This window comes from Xiphias gladius, chromosome 5 (genome assembly GCF_016859285.1).
Source record: "Xiphias gladius isolate SHS-SW01 ecotype Sanya breed wild chromosome 5, ASM1685928v1, whole genome shotgun sequence".
NCBI lineage: Eukaryota > Metazoa > Chordata > Actinopteri > Istiophoriformes > Xiphiidae > Xiphias > Xiphias gladius.
In genome coordinates, this window is record NC_053404.1 from 12776822 (window position 1) to 12793747 (window position 16926).

The window sequence follows — 16926 nt, forward strand, 5'->3', positions numbered from 1 at the left end:
TTTGTGTAGTGTTAGTCTTTCTGTACAGCAGCAATCTACAACAAAGAGCCTCACAGCCAATTACCAGGTGTGATGAACAAAGCTCTGCTGAAAAATACAACAAGTACATGAAGAAACTACTGATGTGCCCCTGGAATTAACATATGTTCCTTTGGGATGAGTGTCTGTAATCAGCCTTTCATGGTACATGATTGTTATACACCAAACAAAACACGGTGAGTGAGTGAAAACAAGATGAGTTATGTGTAGGTTTATGAAAGTGAATCAGTGTCTTTGGTTTTTAGTGTGTTGATAGTTATTTGTGCAACTAAATGCTTCACAGTGCTGGATACTTGCAAAAAAATCCAAAAACATTATTTTAGTGGTCCGTCTCATACGTGTCAGATTAGTGATGTGTGTGATCACTGAACTCTAAGTATTAAAGCCTATGCATACTTTTTGCCAGGTTACCTAAATTCAAATGTACTCATATTACACTAATAAGTGAACTACTACTACTTTTTTGGCCCGGCACCATAAGGCCTTGCAGTTGTAATACCATATTTTAGCCACTAGAGGTCACCCTAAGCAAATGCTTAAGTAGATATCATGCCTCCAACAATTTCTGGTACATGTGAAAGACCATAAGGGGGAGTAACTTCACATGTGGCAATGCACCATGTAGTCTGTGGGTATGTTACCAATTGAAAATGTATTGCTTTGATTAAACCTAAGTGAAGAGATAAGAGTGCTCAGAAATGGAAATTAATTGACAAACAGTGCCATCTTACTTATGATAACTGTAAACATACAGCTACATGTTGCTACAGAACATGGTACTTTTGCTCTGTCATAGAAATTTACAGAACATTTAAATCCACTGATTCACTTTACAAGTTAAATCCATTTGATAGCAAGCACCTACCCGGTAACAGAGTCCTTGAGCAAGTTATTGATTGCCACTGAGCATCTGACCATATGTTTTAACCTTCATATGGACAGCAGCAAGAAAAAAGAAAAATATCTCCTTCAGGGATCAGTATACTATCACAAGTATAACCATCCCTCCCAAGAATTATCAGTCATCGTTGGCATGCATTGAGTTATAGGTACAAAATTTGTGCCAAGACCCTCTCTAAATGAGGCCCAGAAATCCTCCTGGGGGTCATCAACTTCCCCAAGCCCACCAAGCCACCACATGCTGCACGTTAGCATCACTTTAATCAAGTCTATAGTAGTGAGGAAGGCCATTCAGAGTGACAGTCAACACAGTAGCGGTGGTCCCTGTGGAGATCACCATGACCAGGCCTTGACAGAGTCAACAATGAGCTCGCTGCATTGCTTGCTTTGAATTATTGACCTGGACTGTAAGGTAAAAGCCACTGGGGGAATCCACCATCCAGCCAGTTACTGGTTTTAATGTTGTGGCTGAATAGTGTATATACACACACACACACAAACACAAAATATACATATACACATATATATACATACACTCACACACAGACATACACACACACACATATATATATGGGATCAAGGAGATAATGAACATCCTGCTTTTTGGCTCTATTTATCACCATTTTATATCGCTGTCCTGGGACATGACTGATACAAAGGAAAGGAAAACTTGGTGTTATTGAAATGTATTGTCAGGATTTCTCCCACTTATCAGAGAGGAGCACAGTGATATGGAACAGCTGAATGTAATTAAGGTCCACATGTACCATTGGAATAAAATCAATTCCTTCATAAATGTTACACTGTCTCACAGCAATGGCCTACTATAAAGATTAAACACAAAATCAATTAACAGAATATAATAAAACCACAGGATTATTCTTGGTGGCACTGAAGCAGAGATAAATTTAAAACAACTTGTAGATGCTGAGGCAGAGCTTAAATCCGGGTCATCATAGCTAATTTCACAGACTGTGTTGTCATTACATAATATTTGATATTTTATATGCTAAACAAGTGGTTAAAAAAAATCAGCAGCTTTGGGAATCAGAACAATCATTTTGTTGCAGTTCCACGCTGTGTAAACCTGTGCAACCTCCCTGCCACTCGCAATGAAGAAATGTGACCCTCTGGATGACCCTGACGAAAAGATCCTTCTAACAAGCAGACATGCCTCAGTGATGTGACAGTAGAGCAGAGAGTGAAGGTGTGTGAAGATTGTGTGCCACAGAGCAGCAGCTCTGAGGAAGTTGGAAAGATGCTGAAGCACTATATTTGGGGCCCATGTTGTAGACAAAGGGGAAATAAAATAAAAGCAAGTTGTGGGTTGCTGTTATTCCTCCGAGAAGTACTGTATGTCGGAGATTTGTCAGCTAACCAAAATGAAAGTAACACTGAATTGTATTAAAGCTGACTTTTCCCAGTATTAGCCATGACTTTCAACAATTCACATTATGATAGATTCTTTTATAGCGCTACTAGTGCAATATATCCTAGAAGTGATGCTTTGATTAAAAAAAGCTGTGCTCTAAAGCTTTATAGCAGCTGTTGTGTGTGCATATGTTTGTATGACCTTCATTTACAGTACTGTTACTACGCAGAGATAAGTTATTTTCCTCAAGAGAACCAAGAGAACCAGAGAACCACCAGGTAAAGATTACTACATAAGAAAGACAAAGTGCGAAGAACAAGTAACGGAGAAACAGAGAGTGCTTTGCCTTACAAAATATTTCAGGCAACAAATTCAGTTTGGCATGAGACATCATGTGTCTACACAGACAGGGTGATGAGCTATCAGACCCTCCGCTACATAAACCCAAAACAAGACTTCACATCAGATACTTTTTTCACCCCCTTTGTCATATAAAGCATATACACACACGTGCGTGCTGAGACACTCAAAAAGCACAAAAACTAAATCAAAGGAGCTACTTTGTGATTCTCCAGTTGTCAGAGTGAATACCTAGAGTCAGTCGCTGAGAACATCTGGCCAGACAATGTAAACAGGAAGCATAGTTTCCCCTTAACAGTTACTACTAAAGTACTCTTTAGTACAGCACATAAACTGACAGCTGCTTTGCTCATCCAGCCCTCCTGTCACCACATACAGTACCTACACCTCTACGGGTCTGTATATATGCAACAATTCCCTCCATTTTAAGCTGCCCCCTATACTTATTAAATGACATTTCCACCACTTTCAGTTTACTTTTCCTCAAATGCAGAGTCTACCTCTCTGTCAGTAAATGCTGTTCCACTTTAACCAACATCCTCTTTCTTAACTCCCAGAGATGTCTGAACATGGTGCATCTGATGCATACAGCCAAAGAAAGTAATTACAATCATAATAGCACTGTAAAACTACAAGTTATAATTTTTTTCAAGCTGAGAAAAAGCAAGAGCCACAACCTCAGTTCAATGTGCTTTATGACTTGACTGCTTTTTAGTCAGTGACGACATTTTCATCTATGCCTCTTCTATGATGAATTCCTCCCAGTCCAAATAAAAAACAGTTCATTTTTGGTGTGTCCACAAAGAAGGCACTAAACATTAGCATCAATGGTCATTCGATTATGACCATTGATGCTTTAGATATTTGAACGCTTTTTATCTTCAAAATGTAAGCAGCCTTTTTTTGGCTGGACCACGACATCAGGGCCAGCTATAAAATCAAGTGTCAGGGATTGACTGACTGACTGGCTAACTTAGTGATAAAGTTAGACCACTGGTCAGCTCAATGCCTTGTGATTGAGTGCTGAGTGCATTGGTCTGCCGACTGAGTGTCGGAGCTCCCCATTGGCCGCTGTTCTTTCAAAAATGAATAGGCGCACACTGCTTCAAAAGCGTCATCAGGGGGGTGTTTGCAGGCAGTGTTGCCAACTTAGCGCCTTTGTCGCTATATTTACCAACTTTCACAACCCTTTAGTGACTTTTCCTCACAGAGCACCTAGCGACAAATCTAGTGACTTTCTGGACAAACGTTAGCTACTTTCCGTAGAAGAGAGTCGCCAGTATTACCCCGCAAGCATGAGGTCGGGCTTTCCCTCTGTAGGCACACCTCTCTGTGCCACTTGTTCAATTGACTGAAGGGCAATGAGCTTCTAACTTTCTCTCTGAGTGATCATTTTACAAGTAAATATAGCCAAAATCAGAGTACAGCTGTTGTCTGTATCTTACGTGTATGGTAATTTTGTCAGACGATGACCCAGTTATAAAAAAAAAAAAAAAAAAAAAAAAAAAAAATCAAGATTTTAGCATTGCAGAGCCGCAACTTGGAAATGGCTTGGAAGTGACTGCTGGTTAACATGTAGTCTTAATGGGCTGTGTATCAGTCACTATTTCGTTGTCTGACAACTGAAACTGTTTTCAGATGTAAATGAGAACACCTTTATTGGGAATTTAGCCGTATTAAATTACTGTGTATGTGAGCACAAAGAGTAGAACAGAAGCAGCAAACAGATAAAGGGTGGTCAAGCCATATACTAGGTTCTAACCTAGTCCGTTTTTTATTTTTTATTTTTTTAAATTGTACTGTCTTTCATACATACAGCAGCTATATGATCTTGCAGGTATGGACTACATTTGATTCTTTTCATGATAATTTCAGGTTTGCTCAAAATCCCCAAACGGTTATTTAAAACTAAAGGGCAAATAATGCTATTGCAGTTTCACTTAAAAGTCACTGAAATGCAAGTGGAATTTTGCACATCAGAACAGAATGATTTTATCAGGAAAACTTATGAATACTGAAAATGAGCTCTACATAGCAAATGACTCATTAAATGTTAAATGTTAGAGCCACCATTTTTTTCAAGTCTTCATGTGTGGGAGACATTAGCTTACTTGGCTCACTGTTGTAAACACACATACACACATACAAACATAAGCTAAACACAGCAAACTCTTCTTGTATGTGGGATGGTAAGATGGTGTTGATACACTCAGTAAAGCCTTGTACACCTATCTGCCATTTAATGGAATGAACTACATAGGGAAATCTTTCCTGTTGATTCAGTAAGGTGCAGAGTATAATACAGTTTAGACATGTTTACAATTTGTGTCTGTGTATGTAAGTAGGTGGTGTAAAAACAGGCTACGTCACACTACCCAGAAGCTCCATGGCATCGTCCTCGTCTTCCATCTCTTCCTCTGCAACGGAGGGGGCTGGGCTGTGGACTGAATCAAAGGAGTCCTGGGACAACATGGCTGCCAGGAGCTTCTTATGATGCTGCTGCTGTTCCTTTAGCCCTTTGCTCTTTGTTTCCATCTTCAGGCTGAGGGAGGCATGCAGAAGAGGAGTCAAGGCTTAAGAGGAGCAAATAACTTTATTCCTATATTAATTACATTCTCTAATGCTACTCTGTCAGACTTGTATCCAGGCTCTCCAACAAGTACAAAATGTTAAATAGCATACAGTCATTTCAAGTCCCATGCAGGCGCAGTACACCTTGCTATGAATGGTTAGCAGGGAGACGATAACAAGGGATAATTGCACCGTTGCTCCAAAATGAGCAACAGCACCAACCACAAACTATTAGCAGTAGTATTTAGTATTTTTATTTGTTGAAAGCTTTCAATGTAGTTTTTATTTAGTTGGAAAACCAATCAAATCCAAACAGACAGATATGCAAGAAAAGTTAGCGACTGCTTTAATATTTTACTCTTTAAAATAAAGCAAAGGAAGACACAGACATACATACATGGACTATAATCTTTTTTTTATATAAAAATCCCTAAATTATTTATAAAAATCAGAATCATATTTGCTAATGTTGCTTCAAATCTCATACTGAACAGGAGTGCTTCTCTTTCCCAGTGAGTATATTGTCTGTTTACACTTGATCTTTGTCTTCATACTCAACTATCCATTCTACCATGGAAGCTTGTGCTAACATTTCCAACTTATGGCAATTTGTAAGCATTAGTTGCTGTTTGCCAAAGGATGCAGCTATAGAAATACACTTTTTTTTTTTTTTGCTAAATTCCTATCTACATGTTTGCAATCACAAACATTATTTGTTAACAGGACTGTATGGTTTACAGTACAAATCAATACATGGATGGGAAGAAATCAAACTTCATACTTCTTTTCCCACTAGCATTGTGCATTTCCTAGTCTGAAATTGTGTTATCTCTGCCTAAGCCTGGAACATGGAGAACAGATGAAAAATTACCAAATACTGTCTCCAACTCATGTACAATTAAACATACTGATACAATCATGAATGCTGACTTCTGCATTACCTCTATATTGGAAAAATTAATTTCCAAATCGCACTGACTGAGGGCATGGAGTGGAGAGCTGGACAAGTATTAATTTGATGCTAATCTCAGTTTAATGACTTCTATTTACAGATAATGGGAAGGGGTCATAAGATGACAGATATTTCTTCATACCCTCTATATGGTATTTCTGTGATAATTACATCTGCTAATATGGATCAGGCAAGGTGGTTGATGTGATTCTGCACATTTGCTGTTTTCTGCAATTGTCTAGTCTTTAGCTAACCATATTCTTTGGAAGAAAGTTGAACATTTTCTTGTGGTTGGAAATGAAGTATTTCAAGCCAGAAAGGAAACTTTAACAGCATTGTAGAACTGAAAAATATAGAGAATGAGGGTGTCTGGGTATTCTGTGTGGCATAAGTTTTATTACTTTTATTTGTTGCACAGTATAATAGGGTCATATCTTCTATCACAATCTTTATCTCTCGATGCCTGCTGGCAGCTCTAACAGTGTATTTTCCCCCATAAGGACCAACCTCAGGTGGTATGAACCAGTTGTTAAAGACAATAAATATGACCACGAAATTAAAACCGGTGTAAGGCTATGAAGGTGGCTTTCCCTACCTCCTTATTTATCACTATCTTCCCCTGTTATTATTTACAATAAGTGTTTTGTATATGTGTTGTTAAGATAGAAAAAATATAGGAAGATATATGGAGGACAGAAGTTCAGTATATGGCACTGACTGCCACTGGATGAGAAAGTCCCATTCCACTGGACAGACTGTCAAAACATGCCATTTCCTTGAATATACTTCTGCCTTATGGTCCTCAGTGACAAGTGGGCTGGAATGAGGGACAGAAGCAATAAGATCAAAAATGAGAACAAGTAAACTTACCAAAATATGGTGAGGAAGATGGAGTGGTTTGACAAAAAGGTCAGATACATGAAAAAATGTGAAGACTCTAGTCTCAAAGTGTATGAGCACCAGAGGGGATGGCATATTAAGGCTCAGATCAGATTTTAAGAGAGGGCAGCACTGGTCTCTTCCAGTTTTCCACTCACTCAGAGTTGTCATTTTTAGCTCCTCTTATACAAATTATAAGCCAAATCCTAGAGTTACAGTAACTTGACCTTAAATTGATTAGCTGTGTATACCCTACTGTAACCTTAAACTGAAAAAAAACCACTTATTTATTTGTGTTTTTTCTGATCTCCCTATTTTTGATTTTGTGGTCAAAACAGCTCAGAGGACATGAATGTGATCTCAATCCCCAAACTCAATATCAAGTGGGAGCAAGTTCCCAGTAAATGCAGTTAAGAGTTGATACAAGTTATCTATCAGATGTGCCAAGTACTCCTCCAGTTAATGAGAAAAGGAGCCGTGATTATTTTGGGAAGCTGCACCATCTCAAACACCCAGCAACAAGTTTCTCACACTCCTCATAGGTAAACACAAAACATCTCACTTATACGCATACACAGAGCAGAGCTCATCAGTGAGCCCACACATACCCTATCTGCCAGCTCAGGCCTCTAACTAAGTGATTTCTCCATATAATCCGCCCATACAGTAACATAATGAGATTAACACTTTGTATATGTCTGAGCTCGGGCATGATTTATGGTTTTATATCCGATCCTCCTCTAATTAGTTACATCAACAGCTGCAGTGCATGTGACACACAGACATACACAAAAAGTATAACATTACATTACACATATACAGCAATACTAACATCTGGCAGGTAGGTCCAAGAGGTACCAGGCTGTTTGAAGCTCTTCTATGCTGTCTGCATAGTTTTGCAAACATGTGAATTAAAATACAAATGTGAAAAGAGATTCCTAAGAGGGCAAGAAATTATTTCAAAAAGTTAAATACATGACGCAGTTATATTGTCAAAGATAGGCCATTTTTGAAATAACAAGGACAAAATTCCTCTGGCCTTGGGAGAAAAAAATTAGGTTAGCTTTATTTCGAAATTGGGTTGAAGCAGTATCATGGCAAGCATGTTTGATCACGCCTTTGAAATGGGATTATCAAACCCATTCAGACGGGCATTCCTCAGGCAGCTGGAGCCACAGTTTGAAGTCTACCTCCTCATTTTTAAAGAGCCGACAATAGCATTGTGAAATTTCTTCAAATTTTAAACTCTTTTTGTGTTTAAGTGATTCACACATGCGCACACTTACACGCACACAAACACTCATGAATATGACTACAGAAATAAATAATGCCAATCACTAACCTCCCAGCAGGGCTGCTGTCTCCACTCCTACAAACTTCAGTTTTGGCCCGAGGGACAGGGGGGTGCAGCATTTCAGCAGCGAGTGGGTCTGCGTCCTCTTCCTCACGACCAACCCACTCCCCCACCACCCGAGGGCGCAACACTGAGTTATAGCCTCCCAGGTTCTAAAAGACCAATACAGAAAGAATATGTGGCAAAAATGATGCAGGTTTGAATGAAAAAGGGTACAAGAGAAAATGAGTGGAGTCAGAGACTGCTATGGAATATTTCCTCATTATGCACTTTTAACTTCAGCATGAAACTATAACAATAGTGAGACTATGTTCTTCACAATAACAACTGTGTTCTACTGTCTCTGCATGATCAGAGCAGGTGTTTAGTATTCATTCCGTCCTGTCCCAAAGAAAAGAAGGAAAATCTCCGCACTGAGAGTCAAGGACGTTGGACATGCACTGCTTCACTGAGTGTAGTCCCTGTCAAAACATATGCTGTGTTTCTCAATCAAACCCATCATTTCCAAATGGATCTGCGCATCTCCAACCTGGGCAGCCACTGGACTATTGTGTTGGTAGAGAATTGGGGCCAGGCAAGGACAAAGACAGGGCTCAGGCAAAGCTTTGCGAGTAAGATGCACAGTGAAGCAGCGAAGGAGAGGGAGATGGAGGACATGCTTACTTATCACGCTCACATATCACTCCCATGAGATAGCAGTTCATCATCAGAAAAAGAGCTGTGCTACTCGTTCAACCAAGTAAAAATGGGTTTTATTAGATGTGGTGTGAACGATAATGCAGAGTGATGAGTGACAGAACTATTTCCACATAATTTTATTGTCAGTGTATATATAAGTTTATCAAAAGGTTCCAGTCTAGTTAATATCTACCTGGTCGAGCTCATCAGAGATGGCAATGCCTGCAGAGAAAAGAAGATGGTTTAAAGCACAGAGAAGCATCTAATGCAGTTAAAATCCCAGCTCAGACTTCTTCAGAGTCTAGCAGCGAGCTTGGAAGATTAGCTGCTCGATCCGTTTTTGTCTCAGGATTTACAGTGACATTTACAGAAGGGTCTACACTGGAGTTCTGTATGTTAAGATGTACTAAGCAGTGCTCAGTGTGGTGTACTCTGCAGAGCTGAAGCCACTCACTACGCGACAGGCTCTCCAGGGCCTTGCCCAGCTTCTTGCTCTCTTGCAAAATGTGGTTGAGCTCATCAAAGTCCCGACTCTCCCTCCAGTCCCAGGATGGGTACTCGACTGACCGTGGCACTGGACATCACAAACATAAGCACAAACATACAATCGTCTGAAAGCACCACAGATGATTTTTTTTAATCTTCTGTAAATAAGAAGAATAACTCTGACCAAACATTCTAAAAATGACACCTGAAAAATCAACTATACTGTAACTTAATATGTAAATGCCACAGCTTGATGTACATTTGTCCAAACAGGACTTTGTGAATTACTGCAGCATGGAGTGGAACAGAAACACTGGCAGTTAAGTTAACATGTCTCTTCCAGAAGCACAGAGCTCACTGGCCAGAGGCCAGAGGACAGTATGTCCGTCTCTTTGATTAATATTCAAAATAACTCAAACAGGAGCAGAAAATGACCCACATACTGTACTGACATCCTGCCCACGTCCTCTGGCAGCGTTCCTTAGCTTCTATATAATGGTTAATTCATAAATTGTTGGATTCAGACATTATTTATAAAGGAGAGAGCAATATTCCTTTGCAGGGGAGGGATTACTTATAGTTCATCTATAGCTAACGTTGTGATCTAACACAGAATCTGAATTAACATGAAAAAGCAGTGAGTTATGAAGAGATGCCAAACAAATGTACTGGTTGTCTGCTAAACTATCAGCCACTGTTCACTGCCTGAACAGAAATGTTAACTAGAATATAATGCAAAGGATTTTAGAATAAATTTCATGCATGTTTGATTGAAACATATGTGTTGACAGGTGCTGAAAGTAAGCATCACCCTTCTGTTTGCACACACACTCGCAGTCAAATAAACTAGATACTGAATATTTGACAGCCCTGCTGCTACAATCTGCTATCCTCTACCCTTGTTTATCCTGACTAAGCTCTGTGGAATTATAACAACCATAAACATAGAGCAAATGTCTCTACCAAATACAGACTGGAGGAAAAAAAATTAGCTCCGGCTAAGAGTGCCTTTCTGTTCTCTCTGCTCTGCTGTGTGTGTTGTGTTGCTGCAGCAAAGTGGTGTGCTGTATCTTAATAGCTTAGATTAAGGGTTAAGGATTCAATTCCCACTTGGGCTGCCCATTAAAGCATCAGTCAAGTAGAAGTGAGGCCAAAGCACATTAACCCTTTGCCAAACTGTACACAGAAAAGAAGAGCCTTCATGCAACAGTCAGGGATTTTTTTTCATCAGCATATTAGTGGAACCTCTGTATACTTCTGACAGTTGTTGTGTTGTTTTCGTTACATTGTACAAAAACGATGAGAGGCAAGTTCTTTTGATTTTAATTTTTAATGAGCCCTGCACATCAGAACACCCTTGCATGTATTTTTAATATGATTTGACTTTAAATGCAGCTTTGAAGGCTACTTACTCTGAAAGGGCAACTGGAATGCCATTAATGCTCCTCACTTAAGTACATCTCTTTGTGCTGAGTTTCATTCACTTTATTCTGACTTCTCCCTCTCACTTGCTTTCTTTTACTCACTTGATGCACTCATCGACACCCTTTTGATTGTGAGCAATTCTCCAACCGCGGCCTAAAATAGACTTGGTCTGGCAGTGACAGAGCACAATGTTAAATTATTGAAGCTGCCTATGGCTCTGCGTGCTCCCCATCTGACCTAGCCTCATTGTCTCAAGTGTCATGCTTCATTCTAACATCATAGCTACCGTAATTTATTACAAAACTAAAAGTGCCAGAAAAATCTTCTCATCTGCATCCATTCTGGACTAATGCAAGAACAGTTCATTTTTCTGGGAGGCTCAAAGGAGGATGCTGGACTATACACTGTGACTAACTTTAATTATATATAATTATATCAAATTAAAAATGGATAATAAAGCCAATGGCGCATGTAATTAGGATATAACCAATACAACAGCTATCAAAACTGTGCAGCTTCATATTCTAAAGTGGATTTTGTGTGCGTGTGTGTGTGTGTGCAATCAAAGTAATCACAAAAAAATTCAGAAAGTAGAAAACTTTGCTGATAAGTGGAGCTGGCACAAAAAAAAGAAACTCACAAGACTTGGATTCTGGTGAAGGAGGAGAGATACTTGAAACAGCCAGATCGCTTTTGGACTTTTTCGGTTTCTTTGGGTGAATTTGCCATGGCTTCTCATAGTTGCTGTACTCCCTTCGAGTGTTTTTGCTTTCTGTTAGGAGAGTTAGTCACAATTACTGTTCAGAACACCTTGTTATGCAAATTCTAGAACGTATAAAGGCAGGTTAAGTTCACTCTCTAAGCATTGTTGTCGCAGATGCAGACTAATGGCTGTCTTTGAACATACTATTTATCACATCCTGGGGGTATTGTAGGGAACGTAGGTACAAAGACAAATGACTTATTCTGCATGTATGTGTACATTATGCATGCTTGCATGTGTGTGTACTGACCTGGGGAGCTCTGTGCCCACAGTGCTGCGGAGCCAGAAAGAGCTCTGTGCAGCTTGCCAGGGCTGTCTTGCTTGGTCTGCAGGTGATCAATGAGAAAAGGGATTGGATGGTCTGGTGTCTCAGTTATCAATTTGGTCATCAACTCCTACAGGAGCAGAATAAAGCAGAGAGCAGTTAGATGAAAGTCATACTACAAAAGGAGAGAGAGAGTATTGCCAGTGGAGTATCCACCATGCTGAAGTAGGGACAATCAGTCCCTACATGTGTTTAGTTTTGTTGATTTCACTATCAATGGAAAGTAGGTGAAAACAGCTGTGGTCAGATAATGCCCTTGTCTTCAATGTAGTTGCAGGAATTTGCTACACCTAGTGTCAATATCCTAAAAAAATAGAAAGTCATGGCAAACAAACAGTGTGTCCCAAAATATGGGTGCACTGTTAGTTAGTAACAAACATGTAAGCAAGCTCCATTAAAATCAAAACAGTCTGTGAAGACACAAGGACGAACAAGTAAACAAACTCTGCAGAGTTTGGTCAATAAGTGCATTTTAAAGTGGTGCTATGAAGCAAAAACACAAACTAATTCCTGATGTTTCAAGGAATGAGCAATATGATATGGAATGAGCAATGATATGCTAGGTCTGATGGACAAAAAACAAATGTAGAGATGAATAGATCAGGACTCATTGATAGTCTCAAAGGTAACTTCTGATTTCAGTACTTGGAATAATTATGCCACTACAATGAGGAATAAGACACCATCATTTCATTCCCACTGGGAATTACATTATGAGGAAATGAGACACTAAAGAATTGAGAGGTAGGTTAATTGTTCATAAGACAGACTCACAAACTGAACTGACAAAGGAAAGCAGCCAAAAAGAAGAAAAAGTACTGCAGAAGTTTGAAAAGAGGGAAAGCACACAGGGAGCCACAGTAACAGGTGCTGAGGGTAGAGGCCACATCTTACTCTGCATGCTAATTTAAAAATCAGTCAAATGCATGATAGGTATGTATCTAATGTGCAAATTACGTAACAGCTAATTATGTCCTATCTTTGAGTTTCGCCAAATCATAAGCACGCGCTCATAAAAACAGATTCAGTTATACACTAGGTAAAACTACATAAACTACATAGCATGATATGGTATGAGGATGAACTCTGTTTTAGTTAAAGTCAACCACTGCAGAGAATCAAAGAAAGTCATTAGTGGACTGCAGTGAATTGGCAATGATGTATGAATAAAATGAGAATGTGTGTGTGTGTGTGTGTGTGTGTGTGTGTGAGACTGCACATACAATAGGTTTCTGTGTGAGTAGCACATTTACATGATTAATTGCAGCAAAAGTCATGCACACCTATGCTTTGGTGGCTGGTATCTGTTTGCCCCTGTGGTATCTGGGGTTGGAGAGGGCTACAGGGAGACACCCTGTGTGTGTAATATAGCTGGCTAGTCTTGGCTGTGCTGTGTGTCCTCAGAAAGCTAATCAGGTAATTGGTCAGGGGGACATTCCTGCCCGGCCCCAGTGTCTAAAGCAGCTCTGACACCAAACAGTATGTGTAGGAACAAACATGGATTGTGCTGAAATGTTTTACTGCAGACTGCGGGTCTAAGAGTGTAGGAACCACACTCCTCTGCCTGTGACAGATAAAGTTTAAGTGATCTAAAAGAGAAATAGCCATATGAGAGAACCCTGTAAGAGAATAGACAGCACAGTAAGAGTTTAGTAAAGCATCTCTCCTCAAAATGGCAATGGATTTCTGTGGCCTGTGTCTAACAATTACAAACCACTAACAATGTGAAGGTGTAAAAGTTGTAATTACTGCTTAGTAGCTCGTGTGGGTAATTTAACTAACCTACCAACAGGAGGTCTATAAATGAAGCTTGTAATTTCGTGGATAACACTGGAAGCCAAACTAGCAGAACTGTTTTAACTACCCAAGGGTTTCCAAGTCTCAATAGTTTTTGTGTGTGTATGTATGGGAGACATGTACAGTTCTACAATTCTATGGATGACTGTCGAGTAGTGATTTTCACAATTGTGTTACCCAGTGGAAAGTGCACACAAAGATGTGTAGAGAGAGTAACACAGGCATGAATGGGATGCATGAAGTGCATAGCAGTGAACTGCAAAGACAGATGGACAGATCCTGGGGGCTGCTAGAGAATGGCAGCACAAGTGAGTAAATCTGCATTCTACCCATGTCTGTACTGTAAAACACTCTTGTGCCAACATATATTGGTTGCATATCCTACAGAGTGTGTTGCATCCATGACACAAGCTGATGAATGAGCTAATGCACCTTTGTACTTGTGTGTCCTCCACCATATCCAATAACATCATAAAAAGTAAACAGATCCAACTGAATCTGCATGATGGATATGCATATATTACAAAACTCCATACTAAGATATAGACTAAAATTTGGGTCGACATTTCTATACACAAGAAAACCTTAATGTTATTTGGCTTGGATTGACTTGCATCAGCAGAGCAGCATCCCTAGCATATGTTATGTGTGTGTGAGAGAAATAAAGAGAGGCAGAGAGTTTCAGCCTCTGCATCTGTGTTCTATAAGGAGGCAAACAGGTGGCATGAGCAACTGAGACATGCAGTCCATATCTTTAAAGATCTGTTGTCAGAGTGAGATATCTGTGCACCTCAGGCAGCTTTGTCTGGCGGTGGTAATTGACAAGCTGTCAGCCAGCCAAGAGATACATCCTTGGAACCTCTCAAAGACTCCCTCTGGGTACAATGACAATCGTGATACTCTCGCTGATGCTCCCTGCATCTCTGCAACTTAAACAAACTCCCCAAAATGAAAGTGGAAAGAGTTTTAAAAAGGAGAGGCCAGTACACAGGTAAAGTTCTGAAGGTCATACATGGGTGATAGATTGAAGGGCAGAGGGAGACATCCACAGAAAAAGGTCCACGGTGGAATAAAAAGGGGAAAAAAGATTGAAAAGAGAAAACACTAATAGCCTTAGTGTTCAGAGGCTGAACATATTCCGAGTTCAGTCTCTGGTGACTGAGACCAACCACCCTGTTCAAGTGTCCTTATGAGTATAACAAATCTTCCCAACCTCAAGGGGTTCTTTTTTCTATTTTCGACCATGGAAACTTTTCTCTTGTGGTATCACACAAGAGGTATCATAAAGAAAGTCCATGAGAAGTGAAGAGTTAAAAAAAAAAAAAAAAAAAAAAAAAGTGGATATATTGACAGAGTTCATGTAGTTACATAAGCTCTGTGATTTAAGCAACTTCGCTTAAGCTTTACTGTCTTTCTTGTCGAAATACGATCTGATGAATGTGCATGTGCAGAATGGACTGTGTGGCACTGAACCAGCCAGATTTCTATAATGTCTGTGTTCCTAGGAAGCAGTACATTCATTAACATATCTACTGCAATGAGACAACTGCATCCATATACTGTATGAGGAGAAACACAGGAAAACTGCAGAAATATACTGTAAGTATTTACAATATATTTTGCCTGGTTAAAAATCATCATCACCTGAAGCATATTCTGAATTGAAACCAGTCAACACACAAACTCTGAAGCTGTGGCTCTGATCAGCTATAAAAATCTGACATCTTTTCTTCACGACTTGTCATTGTGTAAAAAAATTAAATGCACAAATGCTCCTCCAAGACTCCCAAGAGAACTCCCTGCACTTGTTCCATGTACTAGAGACCACTGGCTGCCATTGATTTACCTGCCATTTGTCAGTAAAATATGGGAATTTAAAGTCATATCAAAGGGTATTTGACCTGACATCTGTGTGTCTTTCTGATGTGCTTCATATACAGAAAGGGTCATTATTGGAAAAGAGCGAACGATGTGACAAGCAAGTTCAGTTGACGATGAGTAGAGAGTGAGAGAAAGATGCCACTGGAAGAGATCCAGACCTTTAATAAGCAGCCAGCAAGAGCAGAAGAGATCATGTGGAAGAGGAGACGTGGGAGAGGCAATGTCACCTGACCAGGCTGGCACTACCAGATAATACTCATCACAAGAGATGCTTTTATCTGCCTCACTCACTCCATTGTACAGCATTGTCTCAAGTCCATTCACATCACTACATGTTTTGCAGTAGCAAAAATGTTAATGCCTTTTTAGCATTGAGTAATGGGGGACTGGCTCCCCCATTAATTGGTTGACAGAAAATGTATCGGCCAAAATCATCTATCAAGCAAGAGTACTTAATATTCTCTGGTTACACCTTCTTAAATTGGCATTTTTGCTTATTTTTTAAATTCAACATTTTTTTGAATGAAGATTCGTCTAATTTTCAATAAGAAAGATCTTTTCTCACATACTTTGACTTTATTCCTCTAGAATTTAATTTCTGCTATTTCTTTTCACTCTAATGTTCTCTGTCACTTCTGTCACTTCACATATCTGACGTCACTGCATCTGACCAATATTAGGGAAATTCTACCACTTCCCTATCACCACCATGATCTCCAGGATGTTCCACGAGATTCAACAGAGAAGTTCCATCCTCCACCTGCAGACTGAACTCCACCACCAAAAGTGTCTAAACTACATAGGATATTTTGCTATCTCATATCATCATATGTGCCTACACTTGATGAAAATACTTCAGAGATGGGGTCTAATGGCCCATTTTTCTCTGTCCCTAACCTCAATAAATACTGCATACACTTCCATCTGAAGTCTTTTTTCACATTCTAGAGACAAAATGATTAACCAAATGATTGAAAAAAAATGAATAAGTAAAATAGCCATTAGTTGCAGCCATATAAACTCAGTTACAGATCATCTGGTTCTGTCTAGAAGGCAGTGAAATGTGAAGTGCTGCATATTTAAATAAATAATAAATATATATATTTATTTCAGGCATGGCAATGACAACACAATAAAGTACATT

The 16926-nt window shown here is 39.5% G+C and overlaps 1 protein-coding gene across 1 annotated transcript in view; it reads right to left on the bottom strand.

Annotated features, from left to right (window-relative positions):
- Positions 1-16926, bottom strand: part of c5h8orf34 (chromosome 5 C8orf34 homolog) — a 56761-nt gene that overhangs the window by 33606 nt on the left and 6229 nt on the right. The window contains exons 2-7 of the mRNA XM_040127425.1: positions 12030-12174; positions 11657-11788; positions 9560-9679; positions 9299-9327; positions 8416-8579; positions 5047-5213 (exon numbers count right to left, since the gene is read on the bottom strand). Of these exons, the coding sequence (XP_039983359.1) occupies positions 5047-5213; positions 8416-8579; positions 9299-9327; positions 9560-9679; positions 11657-11788; positions 12030-12174 (757 nt within the window). The remainder of the gene's footprint in view (positions 1-5046; positions 5214-8415; positions 8580-9298; positions 9328-9559; positions 9680-11656; positions 11789-12029; positions 12175-16926) is intronic.